The 26,428-nt window shown below is 52.6% G+C and overlaps 1 protein-coding gene across 10 annotated transcripts in view; it reads left to right on the top strand.

Moving 5' to 3' along the window:
• Myo18a (myosin XVIIIA) overlaps positions 1–25,863 on the top strand; it is a 96,012-nt gene extending 70,149 nt beyond the window's left edge. For 6 of the 10 annotated variants that reach the window (XM_074046502.1, XM_074046501.1, XM_074046500.1 and 3 more), the window contains 22 exons: positions 3,077–3,205; positions 3,914–4,057; positions 4,419–4,508; positions 4,643–4,762; positions 4,958–5,069; positions 5,482–5,609; positions 5,934–6,088; positions 7,777–7,900; positions 7,989–8,189; positions 8,753–8,863; positions 9,359–9,463; positions 9,776–9,922; positions 10,366–10,479; positions 11,821–11,937; positions 12,130–12,213; positions 12,634–12,771; positions 13,615–13,800; positions 14,118–14,257; positions 15,057–15,101; positions 17,876–17,998; positions 19,319–20,625; positions 25,027–25,167. In XM_074046502.1, coding sequence (XP_073902603.1) covers positions 3,077–3,205; positions 3,914–4,057; positions 4,419–4,508; positions 4,643–4,762; positions 4,958–5,069; positions 5,482–5,609; positions 5,934–6,088; positions 7,777–7,900; positions 7,989–8,189; positions 8,753–8,863; positions 9,359–9,463; positions 9,776–9,922; positions 10,366–10,479; positions 11,821–11,937; positions 12,130–12,213; positions 12,634–12,771; positions 13,615–13,800; positions 14,118–14,257; positions 15,057–15,101; positions 17,876–17,998; positions 19,319–20,621 — 3,816 coding nt within the window. In that variant the 3' untranslated portion in view covers positions 20,622–20,625; positions 25,027–25,167. Of the gene's footprint in view, positions 1–3,076; positions 3,206–3,913; positions 4,058–4,418; positions 4,509–4,642; positions 4,763–4,957; positions 5,070–5,481; positions 5,610–5,933; positions 6,089–7,776; positions 7,901–7,988; positions 8,190–8,752; positions 8,864–9,358; positions 9,464–9,775; positions 9,923–10,365; positions 10,480–11,820; positions 11,938–12,129; positions 12,214–12,633; positions 12,772–13,614; positions 13,801–14,117; positions 14,258–15,056; positions 15,102–17,875; positions 17,999–19,318; positions 20,626–25,026 lie in introns of all 10 variants that reach the window. The other 4 variants (XM_074046507.1, XM_074046505.1, XM_074046508.1 and 1 more) reach the window with 2 other exon arrangements.
• Positions 25,864–26,428: the final 565 nt, after the last annotated feature.

The raw sequence follows: 26,428 nt of genomic DNA, 5'->3' as shown, positions 1-26,428 counted from the left end.
AGCTCCCCCACTTCTGAGTCTTGCTCCTCAGCCTTCCCTCAGCCACTCAGGAGCTGGTCCTCTTTGCACTCTGTCCTCTTCAGGGCTAGGAGGTAGATGTTCCAGTTGCAGCAAACTTGACTTTCTTACCCTCTGGATAACTGGCTCATTCTATACTATGAACACCTATGTAATTTCAGGAGGGAGTGGGTTGGAAGGTGGCCATGAACTTGGCCTACATCCTGTGTGGGGAGTGAGGGGACAGAAGGGCCCAGTTTGGACAAGGTGGCCCAGAAGAAGCCAAAAGCAGTAGGGAGAGTGCTGCAGAGGACAGAGCCTCTGGTGGAGAGTCATCTAAGGCTGAGAGGGTAGAGAAGAGCAAGCAAGAACATGGTGAGGCTGTAATACCACCATCTGCCCACAGGCCCAATTCCTCATCTAAATGGAATGTGGTGCATAAAAGGCAGGCACACCTGGCCCTGGCCAGTGCACCACATCACTGCATGCCAAAGCATATCAGCTGAGCAGTCCTTCCCAGCCAGGGAGCCCTGCACATCCCCTCCCCAGACTAAGAAGCTTAACAGGCGGCATCTGCATATGTGTCCAAAGGTTGGGGTTGGGAGAGGGCAGTGGAGAAGCCAGAGAAAGGGTTCTGGGCCTGGCCTTCTGTCAGCAGAGAGGGAAAGGACTCCGGGCCCCAGGGCCCCTTGTGAGTGTGAGGTGAAAGGAAATCTTGCAAGAAAAAGCTTGCATATTACTTTTTCATCCTCTCTGTTCTTTATCCTGTATTCTGCATTTTGAGTCACACTCTTAGTTTCTCCTGTCCCTCCCTCACTGTGAAACCCTTTCCTCTCTCTACTCCTGTGTCTTTATATATTCCCATGCCTGTCTCTGCCATGTTGGCTTTCTCTTTTCCTTGGGCCCTTGCAGTTGTTGTTGTCGTCTGTTCCTTGCCTTCTGGTTGGTCCTGTTTTTCCCGCTTTCTCTCCTTGTTCTGTGTACATTGTGGTCTCGCCCTCTTTTGATATCCTTTTCTGGTTCTGGTCTCTGCTCTGTCTACTTTTGTATCTGGCTCACCTCCATTATCTCTGGCCACCCTCCCCGACCCCACAGATGGGAGCTGCCAACTGGGCTTCCTTACTGAGGCTGGTATAGTCAGATATTCCTGTTCAGTGTTGCCCAGGATAGCTCACACTCTGGCTTTTTTGTGGGCTTCTGCCCCTCAAGCAGGCAGGACCACTGCTGACTGGTGGTAATGGAGGTTAGCACCCCTCCAAGCCAGTTCCCAGGTTCCAGACACATCTCAGGCAGGAGTGGGCCTGTACAGTCTGGTCTTTTTCTGGCCACTATCTCAGCCCATCTGCCATCCTGTGTCCTCCCAGATGCCCAGCTGAGGCAGGTAAGCCCTAGGACCCACTGGTGCTCAAGATCAGAGAGGGAATGAGGTTGGATATTTGTTCACATTTAGGAGAAAACGCTCCAGTCTTGCAGGCTGTGGTTAAGTGCTGGCTGGTAAATGAGGACTCTCTGTGTTCATCACTGTGCTTCGGAGCCTTGAGGGATCTTCATCTGAACCCATAGGGCCCTGAGGGTTCAGGTGAGGATTTTGGGAGTCTGAGAGCCTCCTGGCACTGTAAAGTTGTGTGAATGGGTATTTGGAGGCGGAGATGGATGGCCCTGACCTTTCGCCTAATACTCAAATGGACCCTTAACCCCACAGATGTTCCAAAGAGGTTTGAGGTTTTGCTCTAGCCCCAAGACCAATATCCTCATTGTGTTGCTGGGCCATTCTGTCCTCACGCTGACACCCTCCTCCTACCCTGGTCAGATAGCTATGGGTGCTAACCAAGTATGTTTGCCCACCTCCAGGGGGAGGGGGACTTGGATATCTCCTCTCCCAGTAGAATTTCAGGCTCATACGTTATAGAAAATTGAGCTTCAGGTCAGGCTTGAGACTCATGGGAGATCTCAGCCCCACTTGTGGGACTTTGGGAAGCACCACAAAGGACTGAACTAGCCTTTTCCAAAGCCAGTCTCGGGACAAGGCTTCTGTGGAGTCATCAGAGGCAAAGTTTTCTAAGCAGTAAGTTTAGCCTTCTCCCACTTCTTACTTGGAGGGGGTCTTGGGATGCGGCACCTATGAGCTCTGAGTACATTTATATAACCTTTATTTCCTATTAAGTTCCCATCTTCTCTGTCCCACAAAAGGTAGTTTTCCGTGTTTTGTGTCAGGTGGCCATATACCTACTGTCCCTTTGCCCTCTCTTAAGGACACCAGAGTCTTCTTTTCACCTGCGCACTCCTCCCCCTCTCCTCTTAGTAGAGAACTTTTAGGCCCCAGCTCAAGGCAGCAAAGAGTGAGAGGAAGGATTGAGAATGGGGGTGCCCAGCTGGTTCCTCACTTGTCTGCCCTCCAGCCCCCAAACCTGTATGACAGGTCCAACTCCCGCCCACCTCACTGGCTTCTTCCTGAGAGGGTGAAACCTGGGATGGGAGGTGGAGCATTGACATGAAAGAGGAGATCTGCTGGAATGAAACTGAGCTGGACAGCGAGAAGAGAAGGGCAGGAGCTTCCTACCTCCACTCCCCATTCTTCCTCCACACGCTGCTTCCTGGATCATCTCACACCCAGATAGCTCCCATCATCCTCTTCACCTGATCCCAGTTTCCTGGAACCAGAGTTTGGGCTCCACAGTGCTGTGTGGCACAGAGGGCATTGACAATGTAGCTGGAAGTACCTGGGGAGCATTGCAGATGTTGCTAAAGGGCATCCTCTCCCTGTTTGACCCATGACTGCTTCATTTCCCTCTTTGCTCCTGGTGTCTTCCCTTTCGCTTCCCTGCCTTTGATCTCTTTTTTAAGTTAGATTTCTCACCTTGCTCCTCCTCTTCCAAAATCTCTCTGGCCCTTCCCTGGAGCCCTCCCAGTGCTCCTCCCCTCCTCTCTTGGGCAAGTGGATTTTCAGGCTCTTCCCAAATCAGGGGCTACACTCTTTGTGCCAACTGCTTGTCTTTTGGGCTCTTCATCTTGCTTCTCTTTCCTCCCTGGACTGCCCCAGCCCAGTCTTAGGCTTTTACCTGGCTGATTCCCTCCACAGGTGTTCTTCCGGGCAGGCACATTGGCACGGCTGGAGGAACAGCGGGATGAGCAAACCAGCAGGCACCTAACCTTATTCCAGGCAGCCTGCAGGGGCTACCTTGCCCGCCAGCACTTCAAGAAGAGAAAGGTACTGCTCTAGGGATGCCTTAGCCCAGATAGACACAGCTGAGTACTTGGGGGTAGGAGACATACAAGGGAATATGCAGGGGCAGGAGATCGTGGGGTATTGGTTATCATTTGGGGAGAGGAGGTGGGAACCTCCCAGGGGTACCATGACTGGGCCAAGGTGGAGAGCGTGCTGGTGTGTCCAGCACCAGGGTCATGTGGTCTAGTTGGGGGCGGGGGGGCTGTGTGGATGGGTGGGGGAATGCAGGGCCCAGGAAGAAGTGGGCTCTGGATCATAGGCTGCTCCATGAAGATTAAGGAGCTGTGTCAGTGACTCCTTTTCTTATTAGCAAGTCCATAAAACAGCCACCACTGCCGCCTCTTGTGTTTCAGCAAGATTAGATTTTATAGCACAAGCTAGGCCAGGTTGCTGGATATAATAAGGCAGCAAATAAAGCAGATGAAATTATTCCTAATGATGGTAGAATGGTTAGTGCCCAGTGTGGTGCTCCTAGGGCCACCTACCCTCTGAGGAGTGGCAGGAGGTGGGAACATGGAGGTGGGAACATGGAGGTGGGGTGAGGCATGGAAAGTGTATGACTTGGGGCTAGGAGGTCAAGGGGCCAGAGGAGCAGGCCCAGGGGTTGTGCTACTTGTGGGGGGTGGTTTCTGGCTGGGCTTGGCCATGGGGACTGAGAGCCCACCATGTGCCATCCCACGGCAACTGCAGATCCAGGACCTAGCCATTCGCTGTGTGCAGAAGAACATCAAGAAGAACAAAGGGGTGAAGGACTGGCCCTGGTGGAAGCTCTTTACCACTGTGCGGCCCCTCATTGAAGTACAGCTATCAGAGGAACAGATCCGCAACAAGGACGTGCGTAACCTCCCAGGGTAGCCAGGTTGCTGGGAAGAAATCCACATGTTCAAGGGCCTTGTTGGTTTGTCTTGGGCTCTAAGGTGCTCTTTTGTTTACTCGAGAGAGCTGGGGGGCCACCAAGCAACTATCCCTCTGGAGTGCTGTCTGGGCCCCTAAGTAGCCTCTTAGAATAAAATTTCAGGCATCCTCAGCTTATGGGGAAGAGTCTGGGGACAGGAGTCCCCCAGAGGTGGCTATTGTCTTGTTGGGGTAGTGCCTCCCCGTTGTGTCCTGGCCTGAGTTTCATCAGCTTTGTTAACCACAGGGGTGCAGACCCAAAGCCCCTCCCACTCACTTTGCCCTCCTTGCTCCCTGCTAGGAGGAGATCCAGCAGCTGCGGAGCAAGCTTGAGAAGGTGGAGAAGGAGAGGAATGAGCTGCGGCTCAACAGTGACCGGCTAGAGACCCGGGTGAGTGACTCCTGGCACCAGATAGACTGGCCCGCCTTTGCAGTGTGCTCTGCATGGCCATGTAGGTCCCCCTGATGTTCTGGCTGAGTGAGGCAGGTACTTCAACTGGTGGTGATCCCCTCCCCCAACCACAGATCTCGGAGCTGACATCGGAGCTGACAGATGAACGTAACACTGGAGAGTCCGCTTCCCAGCTGCTGGACGCAGAGACAGCAGAGAGGCTCCGAGCTGAGAAGGAGATGAAGGAGCTGCAGGTGAGTGCAGGGCCAGGGTGAGTACCACGGACTAGTGACTGCCACAATCTGCTCCCCCAAAGCCACTTGGCATCTTCTCCACTAGCCCATCTTCCCCATCTGCCCTGGGTAAGCGTGTGGTCTTTGTGGTTTGGGACATGGGTGGAACTAGTGAGGGGTAGAATGACAGACATAACTCACTATCTTTTCCGGCAGACCCAGTATGATGCACTGAAGAAGCAAATGGAGGTGATGGAGATGGAGGTGATGGAGGCCCGGCTCATCCGGGCAGCTGAGATCAATGGGGAAGTAGATGATGATGATGCAGGTGGGTCTGAGGTGGAGGAACTGGACAGTAACCTGAGTACCAACCCTGATGCTTATCCCTGGGTAATTACACCCCTTGTCCATGCCTGTCTCCTGTCCGTGGGCTGTTAGAAGACTGAAGTGAAAAAAATAGATGAGAAAGTAGAGGCAGGGGATTAACAACCATGACAGTGACAATGTCTGAGAGCCATGATCCTGGCAGTCTCTAGGGAGAGGACAGCACATTACCCCTTTAGTTTTCCTCTTGCTAGTGGCTCCTTCAGCCCTGGGAGGAAGCCATCATTCCAGAGATCTTTCTGAGTCCATCTGACTGGCTCCACCTGCTGCTTCTTCCTGCCTCTCTCTTCCCACTCTACCCCTTATAGAAGACACTCAGCACCTCCATCCTCCCTTGTCTGCCCCACACCCTGCAGGAGGTGAGTGGCGACTAAAGTATGAGCGAGCTGTGCGGGAAGTGGACTTCACTAAGAAACGGCTCCAGCAGGAGTTGGAAGACAAGCTAGAGGCAGAGCAGCAAAGCAAGAGGCAGCTGGAGAGGCGGGTGAGACTGGCCAAGGAGCCAAGACCTGTGCCTGGGATGGTAGGGGCTTGGTGCCAAGTATTGGACTAGTGAATGGCTGGAGGCATGCAGGCCCTGGGAGGAACAGGGAAGGTTGGCATGTTAGCCTGTCCTTCAGGAACAACCAGCAGCAAACTATTGTTAGAGCATCACATCTTAGGTTCACAGGATGGCCCTGATCTCTGCTCTCATCCCTGGGTCTTCCCCTCACGCACGCACATCCATACCTCCCTTTCCTTACCTTCTCTACCTGTGCTTCTGGGCTTCTCAAGGGCTGCTGACCTTGTACCCAATCTTGGCCTCTAGCTTGGAGACCTGCAAGCAGATAGTGATGAGAGCCAGCGGACACTGCAGCAGCTGAAGAAGAAGTGCCAGCGGCTGACAGCTGAGCTACAGGACACCAAGCTGCACCTGGAGGGCCAGCAGGTCCGCAACCATGAGCTAGAGAAGAAGCAGAGGAGGTGGGTGGTTCTGCCCTGGCTCAGCTAGCCTTCTAGAGCAGACGCAGGAGCTTCCTCCTGCTCCTAGGGATGAAAGAAGGGAGACTGAACTTGGCCAAGAACCTTACTTGCATGGTCATTCATCCTGTCATGTGAACAGGGCTCACTCCTCACTTCCAGTGGAGGACTGACCGCTGCTCAGATATGCTCTGTCCAGTGTGTACCTGTCACTTGTCTCAGGCCCAGTGAGAATGGGCATCAGCCAGGCCCTGTGCAGGAACTGCCCCTGCCTCTTGCCCACCTCCACCCCCAGCTCTGCCTGTGTAGCTCACACTTGCCTCAGCTACACACACTCTCCTGACTAATGTCGTTAAACTACCGCGCCACTTCCATCTCATTATGGTAATGACATGAAGGAGTGGGGCAGCCCTCACATGAGAAAATCCAATCTAAATTAATTTCCCTGGTTGGGGATGGGGATGGGATGCCTTTATTGGTAGCACTGAGGAGCCCACACACCCTGGGAACAGCGGGGTGCCTAGGGAATGGGAACAGTGCCCATTTCCCTCTGTAGAGAAGGGCTCCTGGTACCAGCTGCCTTTGTGAATAGCAGTCCCATCCCATGATCCTGGAAATGAGGGGTGCAGAGGAGAGCCCCCACTCCTTCCAGTAACTGGGGTTGCCCTGGGTCTTCCTGACTCCTTGCTACCTTCCCCACTGGCTACTGCAGGACACCAACAGGAAGTAGGAAGGTTTTCTGGTCCTGCCCCCCCCCACCGCCCAGCAATGGTAATTCACTTACCCTGTTCTTTTACTCCATTCTGCCCTTTTACACAAAGGCTGGCACCCCTATCAGGACCCCCTTCTAAGCACCCCAATGACAGTGCCAGCTCAGCCTAGTTACTGCGTTGCTACACTCCCTGCTGGGCAACTTATTAGGTTTCAGCTGCCTGGAGTTTTCTTACCTTTTTTCTGATGTAGAGTTTGGGGAGGGCCCTGTTCAATTTCCACAGGAACCTGATTAACTATTCAGGGAAGGTGTTAAGAGGGATTTCAGCAATTTGCTCCTTATTTAGAGTCACTGGGCAGGAAATGGAGGCTGGGAAATGGAGGAGTGAAAAAGAAGGCCCCCAACTGTGTGTCTATTGAAGCACATTGCTAGCTGGGCCTGGTGGGAATGCTGGTTTCCAGCGTGGCATGGGGTGTCCTGGTGGTGACCTGGGTACTACTGAGTCAGGTAGTCCTGACTAAAGGCACGTGCCCCACCCACAGTTGCTGAGCTGAACTGTGGGGACTGAGTTGGACAAGGCAGGATACCCATCTCGACCCATTCTGACATCCACTCTGCCTCGCTCTGGCCCTCATTCTTTGGTCTATTGAAATAGAAACTGAGGACTATCTCCTGAGAAGTCTATCTGCCTCTTTCCCAGGAGAAGTATGTAGGACTCTCTTAGGCCTACTTGGTAAAGGGCTGACTCAATGAAATGCCCCTCAATCCAGGTCTGGCTGTTCTGCAAGACCTCAATAGTCTGACCTGTAAACCCTGAACATCCCTCCTGCATCACCACTGGCCCCAAGATATGGTTGTGTAAGCTTCCCAACCCTGCTTCTGTCCTGGCCTTAACTGTGGCATCACTTCCTAGCAATCTCCATATACTGGGTAACTGGATTCTGCCTATACCTGAGGAGTCTACCATGCTCCCTCACAGGTTTGACAGCGAACTCTCACAGGCACATGAGGAGGCCCAGCGGGAGAAGCTGCAGAGGGAGAAGCTGCAGCGGGAGAAGGACATGCTCTTGGCTGAGGCTTTCAGCCTGAAGCAGCAAATGGAGGTGTGTGGGGCCACCCACCTCCCATGCCCCATCCCCTCCACAGGCTGGGACCAGCCCTGTACCAGCCTCGTCTTCTCTCTTGCACTAGGAAAAAGACATGGACATTGCAGGGTTCACCCAGAAGGTTGTTTCACTGGAGGCTGAGCTACAGGACATTTCTTCCCAAGAGTCCAAGGACGAGGCGTCTCTGGCCAAGGTCAAAAAGCAACTCCGGGACCTGGAGGCCAAAGTCAAGGATCAGGAAGAAGAGCTGGATGAGCAGGCGGGAACCATCCAGATGCTGGAGCAGGTGCTGGAGGCTTGGCCAAGGGAAGGACAAGGCATGGCAGGAGGCACTCCTGACCCCACCACTAAACCAGGGTGTGGGCCAAAGGAGGGCAAGGTCCACATTCATTCATTCATTCACTTGTTCACTCATTCATCTACTCACAAAATGTTAAGTGAGCACCTGATCTGAGCCAGCCACAGTGTGCAAATAACTAAGCTTTCATGGAGCTTTCCACAAAAAAAAAAAATCTTGGATGAGCTCTAGTGGTGAGAGACTCAGAGGGCACAGTGCACCCCCAGCCTATGGTTGAGCCACCAAGTCAGTTCAGGGGGCTAGAACCTGCAAGCCCAGGAGGAAAGGTGCACGGTTATCCCCACACCCTGCAATCTCTCCCTGGGTCTGTGCCAGACATCTAGTAAGAGAGTATGGCTTCTCTGGAAAAACTGACTGCCAGAGAGCAAAGTGCAAGTGAACAAAGAGAATTGTAAATGGAGATGTTCTCTGCTTCTGAGCCCAGGAGAGTTGTACATCAGGGTAGGGCCCTTCTGGGAAAGGAACCCAATCCCTACTCCCAATTCCTCCAGGCCAAGTTGCGTCTCGAGATGGAGATGGAGCGGATGAGACAGACCCATTCCAAGGAGATGGAGAGTCGGGATGAAGAGGTGGAGGAGGCCCGGCAGTCATGTCAGAAGAAGGTATGGCATCTGGACACTTACTACAGTTCCCTCATCACCATTTTAAAGTGAGGGGCATTGTTTTTCTGCTTCTACTACTGTCTCTTCCACTGCCATTCTGAATCAGAAATCTCTTGTCAAGACGTTGGCCTGGGCTGGACTGTGTCCCTCAGAGTCTATAGAAAAGATTGGGCCCTTGAGGAACTTTGCTCCCTACCTTCTGCCCCAGACAGCACCCCACTCTGTGCTTACTTGTGCTGCTCTGGGGCTGCCTGCTGTCAGCCAGCCTGGCACTCTGTATGATTCAAGTGGCCACTGAGTGGCCTGCCATCCCCCTCCCACTCCCAGCTTCTGTGAAACCTTAGGAATTTCAAATTTGAGCTCTAACCCCTCTGGTGTCAGCCATGCTCAGCACTGCCTCAGTGTCCTCTGTGAGAGACCCAGCAGAGGAGGGGACTGCCTGGCCCCGGGCTAAAGGGATAATGATAATGAGCCTCTGTCCCCATGGCACTCCAGTTAAAACAGATGGAGGTACAGCTCGAGGAAGAGTATGAGGACAAGCAGAAAGCACTGCGGGAGAAACGGGAGCTGGAAAGCAAGCTGGCCACGCTCAGTGACCAGGTACATGGGACCACACTTCTGTCTAGGCCTCCCAACTGCCTGCCATACCAGCCTAAGGATGGGGCCTTGGGGCAGAAAGCTGGAAATGGAGTGGTATGCTCTGTAGCACCCACCATTCACACTGTGGGGCGTTCAGGGCATCACCAAATGTTGCACATCCAGACCTTTCTTGGCTGGTATGATCCTGGCATGTCCAGTATCCTTGCTTGTTTGGGGGAGCCTAAGAATGAGGCCAGGGTGAGGAGTGGGCTTAGGGAAAACAGAAAGAGGCCCTGCACTGGAGCCCAGAGCCCCACTGCTGGTGTCTACCAGGTGAACCAGAGGGACTTGGAGTCAGAGAAACGGCTGCGGAAAGATCTGAAGCGCACTAAGGCCCTGCTGGCAGATGCCCAGATCATGTTGGATCACCTGAAGAACAATGCCCCCAGCAAGAGGGAGATTGCTCAGCTGAAGAATCAGGTAGCTTTTCCCCAAAGAAGCCACTGGCTTCAGGGCAAGGGAGCTGGTTTGTTCAGTTCTCTTCCTCCTCCTCCTCGCTCCTTTCCCTGGCTCTTGAGTACTTGGGAAGGAAGGTGACAGGAAAGTGGGGAGAAGCTACTTGCAACAGCCAGATTCCCTGGGGTCTGTGTATGCTATATGGCCTGACTGCCAAGCCCCAGGGTGGTGTGGATGGGGCCCAGTGCCCACCATCCCTTTCACTGGAATAGAGGCCAGTGCATGCGTACAATATGGCTCAGGCCCTGGGTATGAAGTGAACAGGGGAGGAGGAGGAGAAGGAGGAACAGGAGGGTAGAAGGAAAAGAGCATCTGGGCTCCTTCTCCCCTGTGAGTGCCCTGTACAGCCCTCCTGCCCATGGAGTAGCTGATGTCTCTCCCCGGGACGGGGTTGGCTCTGTGTCCAGCTGGAGGAGTCAGAATTCACCTGTGCAGCAGCTGTAAAAGCACGGAAAGCAATGGAGGTAGAGATCGAAGACCTGCACCTGCAGATTGATGACATCGCCAAAGCCAAGACAGCGGTGAGGGTTCAGGGTGTTCATGGCAGGGCTGGGAAGCCAAGGGAGAACAAAGCCATGATAAGTGCTGCCTTCATCCCAAAAAGGTCCCTTCACACTAGGGCTTTCTTCAGGACAGACAGCGATTTCCCCTCCTCTGCCTTTCCTCACTTAGGGCAGAAGCTTGGGGGCAGGGCCTGTGGAAAAGGGAGCCAGCCTAAACCCATTTCCCTGTTTAGCCACCTGCCTGCAGGAGCTTGGCTGCAGGCCCCAGCACCATAAATAAAGGCAATTAATGTGGCTGAAGGTTGTAAACAGGTGCCTCGAGATTAGCAGAAGCGCCGATGAGAGGATAGCATGGTTTGGCTCCCCCTCCCCTCCCTCTGCCCAGCCCACTGACAAGCCCAAGTGGCGGCTAATTAGAGCTCTTATTTAATGCCTGCCTTTTAATTCCCCACCTCTCCCACGGCCCATCCATTCATCGGTAGAGAATTCACTACTAGGATGAGGCCATGGGTACGTCCTCTGGCCGGGAATGGGGCAAAGGAGGAGGATGGGTTTGGCTGTTGGCTTCATGGCCCCCTAGCTAGTCACCCTGCTGCCGAGAGATGCCAATCTCACAGGCTTGATTTATCCTTGTGACATTTGTGCTCCTCAGCAGTTTTCAGGTGAGTGATTCAAATTCCTTAATTGTGTTAAAAAAGACTGTTACAAAATTACCATTTTATTTAAATCCAAGTTAATAAATTTCTTGGTAGAGGCTTCCCCAGCTCCCAACAGCCCAGTAACAAGATGGATGGGACAGAGAAGGAGCCAACGCAGTCATTTTGGTTTGGAATTACAGGCTAATAGATTCATTCATTTCCTGAAGCTGCTGTTGCCTGTCTCTTCCTCTCCCCCCAAGAGTGGACTCGTGAGGGGTGAGGGGAACTGAATAGCCCAGGAGTGGAAGATCCCAGGGGATATGAAATCTAAGCCAGGGGGCATCACCCACATGAGGGGTCCTTCTTGATACCTGACATGGGCAGAGTGCTTGCAGGTCAGGACCTAGGCTGATATGCCAAGAATTTTTTTGCCTCCTCATTAGCCTGGAAAAAGCTGCCAGAAAACAGCTTTCATTTGGTGCAGAAGCTCAGGGTCTGCCTGTCCTGCACAATCGGCTCTGTCTCTTATCTCCCTGCCCAGAACATGTCAGATAACTCCCAAAGAATCTGTGGCTCTGAACCCTCTCTAGTGGATGGGCCTGCCCATCATCATCTTCCCACCCCACCACCACCCCTACCTAGAGGTGGTGGCACACAAACAGGTTTGGACTGCAGACACACCAGGCCTGATGCCCTCTGATCCGCCTCTGCCTCTGTCCAGCTGGAGGAGCAGCTGAGCCGCCTTCAGCGTGAGAAGAATGAGATCCAGAACAGGCTGGAGGAGGACCAGGAGGACATGAATGAGCTGATGAAGAAACACAAGGCTGCCGTGGCTCAGGTACCCCTGCCTGGAGTGACCTATCACACCCCCCATGGTCATGGCCTCTTGCCACTTCATGTGTCCCAAGTGCAGCCACTCCTTTGGGGAACAGTGATGTGGGAGCCAGGGTGTCTTAGCCCTCAGTGTGGATGGGGCTCTGGATTTGTGTTTAGGGAATCCTGTGCCCTATGCTCTCACCCCCTTTCCTAGGCCTCCCGGGACCTGGCACAGATGAATGATCTTCAAGCTCAGCTAGAAGAAGCCAACAAGGAGAAGCAAGAGCAGCAGGAGAAGGTGGGTACCTTGGCCTCCCTTGATAGAGAGATCGCAGGGTAATGGGAGAACCCCTAAATTCATAGTATGGAAGGTACTTTTCTCTGCTGTCAGTAAGCCACAGAGCAGTGTAAACTAGCAAGAAGAGCTAGGCTTGGAGCCACATCACCATAGCAGACATTTTGGCTTTGACTGCCTCATTTCACATTCCTATTCCCTCTCTGGTCCTTAGCATTCTCATTTCTCTCTGAAGGGCAAGATCCATGCCAAGTGCTGGGGCAGGTGGAAGAGGCCTCTGGCTTGGGCCCCTCCTTCCACCCTCCTCTGCATCCTTCCCTGCCTCAGCCTTCTGGTCACCATGGTGATGTCGCCTGCCCCAGACTCTGCCCCCTCCCTTTCTGGACTCAGTTGTTTTTTCCCTTGCTCCCCCCTCACCCTCAGCTACAAGCCCTGCAGAGCCAAGTGGAGTTCCTGGAGCAGTCCATGGTGGACAAGTCCCTGGTGAGCAGGCAGGAAGCAAAGATCCGGGAGCTGGAGACACGCCTAGAATTCGAAAAGACCCAAGTGAAGCGGCTGGAGGTGGGTTTGACTTCTCCTGGTCCATTGTGAGCAGGGCAGAGATGCCACAGCAGCTGGAGCCACGCATGCTCCTTAGGGCTGTGCAGACCAGGGACATTCCTCAGAGGCCTCTGCCAAGCTGCCAGGCCAGCTGATGGGGCGGGGGCTCCCCTCCCACCTGCCTGGCGTGCTCTCTGGGCACTGTGGAGCCTGCCTGCTTTACATTCTGTTTCCGTGCTTGCTTTCTGCCAAGGGACCAGAGCAGCTTAGCTTTTCGTCTTCATGTTTTCCTCCACCACGAGCTTCCCCCCACCCGCACCCCACTCGCTCTCTGGCAGGGTCATAAATATTCAGCGGATGGCGCCACTGCCCCAAGTGTTGAAGTCTTCTCATCTCACCGCTCACTCCTCCTTTCCCTTTCCCTTTCACAGTCCCTTTTTTCCTCACTTTCTACCTTTCCTGACTGCTTTTTCTCCTTTTCTTCATTTTTCTCTATTATTGTCCCCTTCCTCTCTCCCTTCCTTCCTCTCTCCCCCTTCCCTCCCTCTCTTCTCCTCTTTCTCCTCCTCCTCCTCCTCTTCTTCTTCCTCTTTTTTGGTTTGAATTCAGGGCTTCACACTTGCAAAGCACTTTTCCAAAATACATTCACATTCACTACCTCATTCAGTCCTTAGAAGACCCTCGGGCGGGCGAGGTGTCATTCTCCCCATTTTACAGAAGAACAAAGGAAACCCCCCACCCCTACCCGCAGGGCTTTAGTTGCCTGCCCATGTTAGCAGTAGCTGAGAGTGGTAGAGCCAGAACCCTGCCATGCCCCCTCTGTCTGGCTGATGGGCAGGTCTTTCTCCCCACCTGCCTGCCCAGAGCCTGGCAAGCCGGCTCAAGGAAAACATGGAGAAGCTAACTGAGGAGCGGGATCAGCGCATTGCAGCTGAGAACCGGGAAAAGGAGCAGAACAAGAGACTACAGAGGCAGCTCCGTGACACTAAGGAGGAGATGGGTGAGCTTGCCAGGAAGGAAGCTGAGGCAAGCCGCAAGAAGCATGAGCTGGTAATTCCCACCTGCCAACCCACCATTTCCCATGGGCCCCAAGCTTGGAGACCCCCTGAGTAGCACTGAAGGCAAACCTCACCCTGGGCTTGTGGGAGAGTAGAGCAATCCGCAGGACAGGCTAGAGAGACAAGGTAACACAAGAGTCTTCTATCAGGTGAGTCTAGGCCCCACCAGCCCAGCAGCAGAGAAGCCTCTGGAGGCTTAAAGCAGTACCCAGGTAGCTCTTGCCTGGCTAAGAGAGACTTGCAGGCTTCTCCAGGGCATCTGGAGAGAGAGTGGCCCTCCTGCACACTGGACTGCCCACCCCCTCCTAGGAGATGGATCTGGAGAGTTTGGAGGCCGCTAACCAAAGCCTGCAGGCTGACCTGAAGCTGGCATTCAAACGCATTGGGGACCTGCAGGCTGCCATTGAAGATGAGATGGAGAGTGATGAGAATGAGGACCTCATCAACAGGTAAGGGTTGGCCTCTGTGGCATTGTGGCCAGCACAAAGGCCCTCTTGACCACTCTGGAACCAAGACCCAGGTGACAGGAGCAACCTCTGTCACCCCATCACCAAGCCACCAACATACCTTTTCCTTTTCTGCCTGCCTCTGACCTAGATCCCGGCCTGAGGCCAGGTGCCAGGGGTGAGGCGCCCTCCCTGTTTATCCCTTCCTAGGTTCCTGAGGACCTGGCTCTGCAGCTCTGCCCGTTCAAGATGAATTATTCCCCCGTTTAGCTGCATTTCCGATGGCGCCTGCCCCACTCTGGGGAGATCAAAGATTTAAAGGCTGTGGTGCCTTGTTACTATGCCAGAGATTTCTCTCATAAAACCCACCCAGGGAATGGTTTAGGAGAGAGAGAGAGAGAGAAAGAGAGAGAGGGGAGAGATTTGTAGTCCTAGAGTAAGGAGAAAGCCACCAAGTGAGAAGACCAGCAGTGTGGGGTGGGGCCAGGCCCTGGAGAAGCCCCCTGAGGCTTTCTTGGGCTGGCTCCAGATCTGCCCCCTTCCCACCTCAGGGCCAGACCCCATCCTGCAGGCAGGTCTAGGGCAGCCCAGGGAGCCTATTCCTTTGGAGTAGGAAAAGAGTACCAGGTCCCACTTCTGAGGATACTATCACTCACCCACTGACTGGTCTCAGTCAGCCAGAGCCATCCCTTGCTGAGGGAAGAAGGGGCTTCAGCTGAAGGGTCCACCTCAGTTTGCCCATTGATTTTTTTTCATCTGCTTCCTCTGGTCCCCTTGCCCACCATTTTTTTTCTGTTTCCAGTTTGCAGGACATGGTGACAAAGTATCAGAAAAGAAAGAATAAACTGTGAGGATTGGAGCGCATGTGCTCTCTGCCTCTCCTGGCGGGTGTCTAACCACCCCTAACACGGGGATCCCCCAACCCAGGAGCCCCTGCTGCATGCCGCATGTGGACACACAGCCTCACCACACTCTCCTCTCTAGCTGGTCTCTAATGCTAACACGGCTGACCTATCATCAGGGGAAGGGTGTGCTGCAAGGCTAAGCTGGCCCTCACACCCTTTGGTGGGTGGGATGGGTCTCCATGAGAAGGGATGCTTAGCCTCATTTGACAGTACTCCCAGTCTACCTTCCTGAGTTCCAGCCTTCCCCTCCCCAGAAACCAAGTGTGACCATCTCCTTGGCCTATTTCTCTGGGGAAAGTCTGTTCTGGCTGGATTTGTCCACATCCTCAGGCTGTTTTAGAGCCTGAGCTGCCTGAAAAGAGCAGGTATATTTTGTGTTTAAGGTCTGCCACCTTCCTTTGGCAGACAAGGGTACGTAGAAGGTGAGGGACATCAAACAGCTGCTTGTTTGGAGAAAGCATCCAGGCAGCTAATCATGGACTACTCTGCTGTGTCAGGGGAAGGAAACATGGCCAGTTGTGTTTACTTTGTTCCCTGTGGGGACCCTGGGCAGGGAGGGGTGCTGGCATCTGTGTTGGTGCTGTCAGGTGATGGGAGGCCCTGGAAATCCAATCCTCTCTTCTTTTCCCTTCTTCTGGGTGGAAGCTGGACAGTGGATGCAGATATACAAGTCTGGGTAGATCTGGCTGATCCTTTGTCAAGTTCGACAGGGTTGTTTTTGGAGGGTTTTTTTGTTTGTTTGTTTTTTAGCATGGCAGTTTGTTTCCTCCCCACTCTTTTGTCTAGCAGACCTCCTCCCCTGGCCAGGATGGGCTGGCAGCAGTGCAAAGGACTCTGTGAGAGCTAATGATAAATGTAATAGTGTGTAACAGTGATAGAGGGCCGCAGGAGCCCGGTTGTCACACACAATTAATATCCCCCGCCATTCTGTCTCCGTTTGTTTGTTCCCCCGTGATTCGGCTCCCAGTTAACTAATAGCACATGAGCCCGGACATAAATTGTATTTGACACGAGGTTTAATTCCGACCATTTAAAATTTCAACTGCCCCCTGAGCCTGCCTGCCCCTGGAGTTTGTTTACGGGCCTGATTATTTAAGGAAAAGAACCTGAACATCATCTGGATGCTTGCAACTAAAGGGAAGACAAGGACAGGCAGGCCAGCTTCTCAACCCAGTCAATCCTCTTAATGTAAGGAGGAAAATTCGTATTCTGGGCCCACATCTGTCTGCCCCTTGTGTGTTTCAGCCCTGCCATCCTTGGGCAGTAGGAGCTCGAGGGTTGATAAAATGCACATTTAAAATCATATTCCAAACCATAGTCGGACACACACACACAGAAATACACACACACACACCAGCATGCACTCAACACAGGTGCATGAGAACATGCAGTACTAAGCAGGTTCTGCTGATGGCAGAGAGGTGGTATGGCTCCTTCTTCAGCAGCTCTGGGCCCCAGATCCAAGTTATCGAGCGCGAGCATGCTAAGGCGGGCAGAAAAATAATGTTTCGATTTACTTAGAGATACAGTTGTTATTGCCATAACCTTAATGAAAGCAGTAAACAGCACAGTATTAAGGGAGATTTATACAGAAACGCTTTTAACATGTAGACATAGATTTTGCGATGCATACAGCACCTCCTTTCTAAAGACAATCAATATGGTTATGAACAGCGGTGATAAATTACAGGCTCCAAAGCTACAGAGGGAGATTTTTTGCACGGGTGTATAAATCAGGTGGTATTGGCGTTCCATGGGGCCCATGCACTACAGTAAATCTGCCAGGTTCCAACGGGCACAGGTCTCACATTAGTGGTTTTGGGGCTGTCTGATAAACTCCTGTTTACCTGGGGCATCAACTGACCTGGTCTTTGTTATAATTCTATATTTGATGGAAGCCCATACAATATGCCTCTTTATTCCCCTTCCCACAAGTCAGGCTCTTTCATGGCCCCCAGAACCAAGTCTAGTTGTTTTCTCTGGTGGTATGTGTGTATGTGTGTGTGTGTATATGTGCATGTGCCTGTGTGGCTATTTATTCAAGAACATAATTCAGGACAGGAACTGCTCCCGTTATATCAAGGAGAAATCCCAGTCTATCCAGTAGTAGGAGCCCTTGGTGAACAGACATTTTGCAAAGCATTCTCACTCAGAAGCTGTCTCCATGTCCTAGTGCCCAGGTACTAGCTAAGGAGACCTTGAGGTTCAAGCTAACTTGAAATTGTGTGAAGACCCTCTGTTCTGCCTCATGGCTGGCAGCCTAGCATAGAAAATGGCAAAGTGGTGTGTGTGTATGTATAGCCACAATGTGGGGCATGACAGATAGGAAACAGTGACTTAGGACTCAAGGGGTAGCCCAGAATTCTTTTTAACCAAGAGCCATTTGGCCGTCATTGCTAAGTGTGTGACTTTCCTGTCATTGTCATTGGGTTGGTTAGCTGCACAGCTGTCAATCCCTGACCGTTAGATGGAGGGTGCCTCCATGTGCTCAGGGATCTTCTTGGTGGCTGTCACACAGTATGGCCTGCTGAGTGGAACAGGCTCATCCTGAATGGTATGCTCTAACCTCTGTTCTCCCTGACTCACTGATGTGCATGCCACCTGTACCTCACCCCTGCCCAAGACACACTCCAGTCCCCCTCTGCTTTCCCTCTTGGGCAGCAGGTGGTCCCCCATCTGCCTGGTCTTGCCTACCTTTCTGCTCCTTACCCTACAGCGAGGGGGACTCAGATGTGGACTCAGAGCTGGAGAACCGGGTCGACGGGGTCAAATCCTGGTTGTCAAAAAACAAGGGACCTTCCAAAGCAACCTCTGATGATGGCAGCTTGAAGAGTTCCAGGTGAGCCCATGGCCTTGAGCTGGGGAGAAAAGCCATTAGGCCATCAGGGGCAGATATTACTTAGTGCCAAGATGGCTAGCCTCATGCCAATTTTATTGCTCTCCTGGTGTCTTAAGTGAGGGGCTCACATGTCTTCTGGCTTGTGGAATAAGTTCAGGAAGTGACTGGTTTCTTCTGAAGGTTCTGCATCTTGCCTGTGTTTCAGGAAATGTTTCCCTGTTAGGCTCAGGGCTCTGGTATAGGTTTAACTTCATCTCTACTTACCCATTTAGCCAATGGTGATGGAATCACCTGATTATTTGGGCCCTTGGAATCAAATCTGCAGTGAAGTACAGTGAACTCTGGATACCACAGCCCTGTACAGAACAGCCTTGGCCAGCTCTGGATCGCTACCATCCTAATAGGAATAGCAATGAAAAGGCGCCAGTTCCCCTGAGTCCTCTCATAGCCATAGCTACATTTCTGTCCTCTGCTCATTCTGTCCTTCCTCTAAGCTTTTCACTGCCCAACCCCCAGGCTCCCTGCTAACATCCATCCACTGGGGGGGGGGGTGGACTTGCTCCCCTATTTCCTAGCTAATCATCATCTTCTGATTGTATCAGCATCCCCTGAAAGCCAGAGCTCCCACTTCCCATCCTTTGCTGGCAGAGAGGAAGAACAGTCCAGTCCTTGGCTGTCTCCCCTCCAATGACCACTCCCCTGCTGGTCCCTCCCTTCACCCCCAGGCACAGAATCCTTCTAGCCTTATCCTCCAGGGCACACCCTTCCTCACCCCCTCCAGAGACAGCAAGTGGGCTAGATAGAAAAAGTAATATCCATCTTCCATCTCCAATTCCCCCAGACTCTTTCCCCAAATCCAGCCCCTCGCCACCAGCACCCAGTGGCCCCCTCTAATTAGTTTAAATTTTTTCAGCCAAACATTTTGTTTTTGAAGGTAATACTGCCTTCCCCACCCCACTGCCGTTCACCATGGTGTGGCACGAGGCTCCAGGTAGTTGACAATGAAATAAATTGAACTAAACGTTTTAGAGGGGGGAAAGTGATGAAATAGAACAATAGTCTAATTTACATGACATTCTCCATGAAGCTATTTTCACTGACGCAAATTATTTTGCTTCATTTCCTCCGATGCTCTCACCACCACTTTGCCAGGGCTGCTGCTGCTTTCTCCTCCTCTGCCTCCCTCCCCATGTCTTTATTCTAGGAGGTTTAATGCCAGCTCCTCCCTTTCTCTCTCTCTCTCTCTCTCTCTCTCCTCCTTGGCTGCCCCACATCCACTCTGGGTTCTCTCCTCCCGGGCCCTCACATCCCCACCTTCAGAACGGCCCTCAACAGCCTCCCTAAGGAAGGCAAGGGGCTGGAGGAGAGACCAGCCTCCGTGCTCAGCTCGCTCAGCTACCGCAAGCGGCTCACCTTGAAGGACTCCATTGGGGGTACAGGGGACCAGGACTCTCTATTCACCACCCTGAGTGAGCGTGCCTCCTCTCCCGAGAGGCCCCCCAGGAAGGCCCACCCAGGTACCCGGGAAGAGCCAAGTCAGGGCCAGGGCAGGAGGTCAGAGGAACCGGTTGACTGCAGCTCCATCTTCTCCATGGGATCTGGGAGCCGTGTAGGCCGGGGCCTGGAGAAGCGCTGGGGCTCAGACTTTGACAGGGCCTCAGCTGTCTCTGCACCTGTCAGCCGGGCGTCCTCAGCCACGCGGCGAGGCTCTGGCGAGGATGAGGCCCGCTCCTCCTTGAGCTTCTCACTGTCCAGCTCACCCAGCTCCCGCCGCAGCACCTCAAGGCTTGACAGCCTGTCAAGGACCCTTAGCCCTTCTTGGAGCAGGGCCTCAGGCCTGGGCGGGGAAAGCCCTGGCTCCCGTCTGTCCCTGGGCCAGAGCTGTCTAGATGAGTGGGATGATAGAGCCAGCGTGGCCTTGAGTGAGGCACACTCACAGGTCAGCCACCTGTCGCTAGCCCGCAGCCTGTCTGTGCCACCCCAGCCACATGGCTTGGCCTCGGCCTCAACCTCAGTCACCGACGAGTCACTCAGCTCCAGCATCCGCCCCATCAGCCGTCACTCCTACCTGGACCCAGACCTGGAGGCTGCCATCAATGAGGTCTTGAGCTATAAACCTGTGCCATTCCAGCGAAGCAGCCTGGAGCCTGACTCTGAGGAAGATGACCGGAAGAGCATCCAAAGTACCCGGAGTGCCCAGTTGGACCTCCCAGAGCGAGGCACCAGCATCCGCCGCTCTGCCTCTGCTGTTGATGTCTCTGGGTCACGCAGTGGCCACAAGAGCCGGAGCAAGCACAGGAGCAGAAGGAGCAGCCCCAGCTCCAGCTCCAGCTCTGAAAGCTCCTCAGAGCACAAGCGGCGGAAGAAGGGACGCTCTCGGAAGAGCAAGAAGAAGTCCAAATCTAGAAGAAGAAAAACTGAGACTGAGTCTGAGTCTGAGTCCTCTTCATCCAGTGGTTCCACGGTCTCAGGCCACAGCCGCTCAAGTGTGAAGAAGGGCCCAGCCACGGAAAGTGAGGAGGGTGGGCAGGCGGACCGGCGGTCAAGGAAGGAAGAGAAGAAGCGCAAAAAGGAAGTGGACAGCCTAATGATGCGGTACTTGTACCGGCCCGAGAGCGACTAGTGCAGTAGGTGGCACCTAGTGTGGCGTGTAGCATGGTGTGTCCCACCCAGCGTGAACTAATATGCTCCCTGCCCCATGGGCCACCACTTCAGGCCCCACCTGCAGTCCTCTTGGGCCAACCTGGCCTTGAAGAGCCTCCCAGCTGGCTACCTTGGAATTCAGGGACCAGCTAAGCTAGTTAGTCACTCTGAGCTCTGAGCCCAGTCTACTGAGCTCACTGGTGATGTTGATTATACCTCCACTTACCAAGTCCTTACCCTGGGCGAGAGGCTGTCCTACTGTGCTGTGCTTTATGCACTTAATCCCCACACTAACCCCAGAACAAAGGTCTCATCAACCCTGTTGCATAGAGAAAGCAGAGGCTCAGAGAGGTTAAGATGCTAAGGTCACATAGTTGGGAAGTGACATTACCAATACCTAAATGGGATCTGTTTAGCTCAGCACTCTTAACCATTTCTCAATATGGCTGAATGCAGAACACATGGGTAATGTGTGTGCCAGACAGCACCCATTTGAGAGCCTCCATCCACGTTCCCAATAGGCTGGACCCAGAAAAGGGCTCTAGCTGACACCCCGGCTGAGGGTTAGTACATCAGTAGCCACAAACTATTATGAAGCCTTTTGCTCTGCTCCACTCCATTCCCAAAGCCACCTACTTGCCTAGTGTGGATCTCAAGCCCAGGAGCACAAGGGCTTCCAGGGCTGCAGCCTACACCATACCACACCCACAGCAGACCCAGGAGATGCCTAACGCCCTCCTCAGCCCTCCCGCCCTCGCACACAGCCCACACACGGGTGGGTGTCACTTCAGCTCTGCTCATCCTGTGAAGTTCCAATGAATAGAAATTAGCAGCTGCTGAGTGACAGCCCCCTCCTGGCTCTCCTGCCTCCCCCGGCTGTTCTCCCTGTGGGGAGGGAGATGCAGCAGTTAGGCCCTTTGTGCTCACACCCCCACTGTGGAAGAGAGGCAGAGCCTGACTCATTGGAATCCCATTGTTGCTATTACATTGGTGGGCGGTGACATTTGGGAGCACCAGGGTTGTGTGAAGCTGATTTTCAGCATGGTACCCTCCCAGGGCACACTTGCTTCCCAGGTGGTACGACCCCAAGGTGCAGTCCCCTGGGTATCATGATTGTTTCCCACATGCATGAACTAACACACTTGCCGCATGCTTGGGCCATGAGCAGCTGGACAGATCACTGACTTTGGATTGGTGGTACCAAAAGGAACCAATCGAAGGCCCCTGTAAGGAACAGAAGTGAATGTCACCAGTGGCTTTTTGGAAGTGGGTGATGAGATGGGATTGGAGAAGTATATGGGATAGGAAAGGTGGAACTTGAAGCCAGATTAGGCTCATCGCCAACTCATTGCTCAGGCCTGAACAGCTCTGAAATCAGCCCTTGGGTTCAGCATTGCTCTGTCTTCCCCCATGTGGCAGATGGTTACAGGGTGCTTGAGGGAGAGCAGGAAGCATCTTAATTGCATTGGGGAGCTGTTGTCTGCTCCATAGTGAGAAAAGACAGAATCAAAATATTTGGTCTAACATTTAAGCCTCCCTTTAATAGCCTCGCTAAGTGCCCTGCACCCCTCCAGGGCAGGAAGTCAGTTGGTGGTTGGAGGAGTCAGTCTAGAAAGCATAGAAGGCTTGGCCCTTTTACACATTGCCCTCCATACCCTAAAGGAGGCATGGATCTCCTTGGGCCATCCCATATTGACTGGCAGATTTAAAATTTCAATGCCTTCAGCCAACCATAACCCTTGTCCTGACAACCAGCAGGAACAAAAGGATAGAAAGCCTGTTCCTTCCAGCACCCATGAGCCCAGTATCCACCAGAAAAGCAGGAGTAGTCCTGAAACACTACACTCCATCACCTCTGAGGACTGGAGTCACCAACAGTGACTCCAGAACCTAGCCAACCAGCACAGAATAAGAGTAGGGCAGGGGAGAAAGGACTTTGCTGGCATATAGCAGAGTTCAGGGGAGAGGAGTTGCCACACTGGGCTCTCCCAGCGGGAATTAGCTTATGTACCAAATTGTTTCTGACAGCCCTGAGTGGGAGACGCTGGCTTGTGGGGAAGAAAGCTTTTTAAACAATTTGGTTAAAATGTTGCAATTGCCAGCACTGACTCTTGCCCTGGGGAGGAGGGGAGCTGCCTGCTGTTGGCCTTCTGATGGCTGTAACAGTAGCCACTAAGGAGACTGGCCAAGGAGAACCCAAGGTAGAAGCCAGCGGGATCTTGTGGATCCATAGCCCAGAGAAGAGTAAGGCACAGAGTTTGCCACCTCTCCACTGCCTCTGCCTCTGCCTCTGCCTAGTGCCTTGATGGAACAGCATAGAAACCTGATTGTTGTTAACCCAGGTGTGTGGAATGTGAGCTCCGGAATTAGGGGTTTTGAGAAGAGATGAAGGATGGAAAGGAGCTCAAGGGCAAGGATGGAGCAGGTCACACACAGACCTGGGCTCTCCAACCCTGCCTCATTTGCATCTGGATCGCAGTCCTGGCATCTACCTTGCCTCTTCTGCCCACAAAATAACCCCATTGTCTTTCCTCAAAGCTTGGCATTCCTTTGCCCAACAGCAGACCTTTAGCACTGGGTGCCCAGAAATTCTGTATAAAAAATTAAAATCTGGCTCCTACAAGTTTAGAATCCAGACAGCCCCAAAGCTAAAATAACCCCATTTTTTCCTGTGTTGCATAGTCATCATTGTGCCTTATAATTTTGTCCTGGAGACACCTCTGAGTCCTTAAGTGCCTCTGGCCCATCAAAGTAAGACTCATTAATGTTCAGTCTAGTTTGTATTAAGTATGTTTTGTGCTATTCCAATTCCTTTAAAAATGGTAATTCATTCATGAGAAATAAGATAACTATTAACCAGACTGCCCCCTTCCTGAGCCATTTTGCATAATTGAACGTGTATTCTTCCAAGCTTTTCATTTCTCCAGGGACAGAGAGAGACCTGTCTTTACATACCCATGGGCACTCACCCAGGCCAGCAGGAAAATTCAGGTTTGGTCTTGTTTTCTTCTCAGGCTCCAATCTAACAGCAGAGTGGAATTGTCCCAAGGCTTTGAGATTCAGGTTCAAGTTTACATCTTGGCTCTGTGACCTTGGACAAGATGCTTCATCTCTTTGAACCCGCTTCTTCATAATATGCCATAGGATTTCTGTAAAGAATAAGACAGCACATCTAGGAGTCCTGGGCTGTCTTTCACACACAGGAGGACCCAATGGTAGAATCTTTTTTTTTTAGATCTTTCACCAACATCTCAAGGAAAGCTAAGAATGTTGTTTTTTTCTGAAAGAACTCTATTTCCTCCTTTTGTGGTTTGGGGGCAAAATTTTTAAAAGACCAGTAAATAAAGGGTCCTTCTCAGATTCTTAAATCAGAATTGTAACCCATGAAGACCGTTTACCCAAGTAGAATCCCACTAGGATTTGGAGGCAGGGTTCTGTCCCTCTGTTGCTTAGAGCACAGGGCAGAGCAGCAGTTCGACGGACCCAGCTGAGTGCAGGGCACAGTACGAGTGGAGCCACACTGGACTGTATTGGAATTACAGTGCATGTGAATAGGCAGAGGCAGAGGAAACAGGAGGGAAGGTGGCTCCAGGGCTCTGGGAAAGAAAGAAAGAAGGTAAATGGAACTGGAAGAACAGATTCCATCTCCCCTCATTAGAAGCCATGATCCTGCCCCATCCAAGAGACAATGCTCCTTAACTTTAGAGGGCTAGCTGGAGGCTTCCAGAGCCATAGGCCTGATGAAGATTATGGAGTTAGGGGCTTTTCTCCCATTGGCCTACCCTGAAACAGAAGTCTTGCCAGCCCTTGCTTCCTGATTCTCCATTCTTGTGAGTAGAGGATGCCATGGTCAAGACAGAATTCTTGCAGGTCTTAGAAAACCCTGATTAGGAGAAAGAGTTAAGATCTGGGAGTATTCAATGGGGAAAACCCCTCTTAAAAGGAATGCTTTTAGGAATAACTTGCCTAAGAGACCCTTGCCCCCTTACCTTGGACAAGTTGTAATCATGTAGTCACTAGACCTCCAGTCTTCATTCACGTGGTTCATGGACAGCCTGCATCAGAATCTTTTGGGGAGGGAGCTGGAAATGCAGACTCCCTGGGTTCTACCCAAGAGTTGTTGAGTCAAAATCTTCTGACGGGAAGAACCCAGGAATCTCTGATGATTCTTTCTCTTGCTCAAGCCCTGGGCCCCGCTGCTCTTTAGGATCCCTATCCTAGAAGTTTTAAAAGCTTTCCAGGTCCAAACTGTGCTCTTTTCTCTAAAAACATTGATTGTCTCCCAGGTGAACCAAGGATTAGGTTTTTGGAGTGCTCTAACAGGGCTTTGATGCTCCTGGGTAGAAGTGTCATTTGGCCTTGACCTTGTTTCTCTTTCCCTGCAGCCCCACCAGCCACTGGAAGTCCCTTGCCCCAGATCGGTCAGATGATGAGCAGGACCCTCTGGACAGCACCTCCAGACTGCGATACTCCCACAGCTATCTGAGTGACAGTGACACAGAACCCAAGCTGATAGAGACTGATGCATAGCCCAGGGGAGTGACTTGAAGTCCTCCCACCCCGCGGCCTCTCCCAGGAAATGGCGGGGCACCCAACCCCCCCGACACCTGACCACTGATCTGCATGGAAAACACCCCGACCCTCTTCTTTCAGGGGAACTTTCCAGGCTGTGGGTTTCTGATATCTCCATGTGGAAGAAGTGGGGAGGAGTTTCTGAACAGCAAACTTTTTGCTCCTCCCTGCCTCACAAACGCCACACTCTGGCTTCAAGCCTAGACTACCATGGGCAGTGGCAGGTGGCCTGGCACTGCATGAAGCCAGCAAGTCAACTTCCATCTCAGCCCCATGCTCTGGAACAGTGGATAGATTGCCTACTGGGCCATTTAAGGTTGCTGGGTCCATGGGGAGGAGGACAAGTAACTCCTTCCCTCTGGTTTGGGATGAGGGCTTTCTCTCCTCAGTGCCTGCTGTCTTTTTACTTTTTAATTTAAGTGCCCAACCCATCACAGCTGCATCCCTGAGCGTGGGAGGGGGCTGCAGTGGCATCTGGGTGGAATGCCTCCAGCATCTCCTCTCCATCTTCACTCCTCTGGGTGCAGTCCTTTCTGTGTGCAGCCAAGGACACTGGTGAGCAGAGCTGGGGGCTCAGCATAGGGAGGGCTGCCAGGTGCTTCTGGTTGGGCCAAGTGAGCCTCCACAGATGGGTGCCACTGTACCATCAGAACTCCTAGCCCTATCCACCCTTTTCATCTCTTCAGTGTGTTAAGTGCAATGACCTATTTAAGGGTAAACCTATTCCACCTACACCAGCTCGGGGTTTACTAAGCAATGCCTCTCTCTGCTCTGTCCACATTACCAGCCATCAGCTTCACTTGAGAGGTTGAACTGGGGCTGAGGGCTTGTGTGGGGAACTGTGGGAGATGGAAGATCTGGGCAGTGCTGGTGTTTATCGGACACAAGTCCTCAACTGTGTTCTCCTCCCATCTCTGTCCTCACACACTTACTCCACACAAAGCAACAAGCAGTCTGGAGGTCCCAGCCATCCCCCCAAAAGGTTTTCCTGCCATTTCCACCAGACTTGGGCCCAAGGGCAGCCTAGTGCCGCTCCTGTGTGCCGTTCCCCTTCCCCCTGCAGTTGGTTTGTATTCACTGGGCTGTGCTCTTTCCTGTCCACCTGATGTATAGAAATAAAGGCCCATTTCCTCCTAGCCATGCCAGCTTTCCTGCTTTTTCCTTCAGGCCCAGGGAAATTTCAGGGTGGTCACCAGGTGAAAACAGACTTGGAAT

The sequence above is a fragment of the Castor canadensis genome, chromosome 11, assembly GCF_047511655.1.
Source record: "Castor canadensis chromosome 11, mCasCan1.hap1v2, whole genome shotgun sequence".
Taxonomy (NCBI): Eukaryota; Metazoa; Chordata; class Mammalia; order Rodentia; family Castoridae; genus Castor; species Castor canadensis.
Note: the sequence above shows the minus strand (reverse complement) of the source record. Positions and strands in the feature narration are given on the sequence as shown.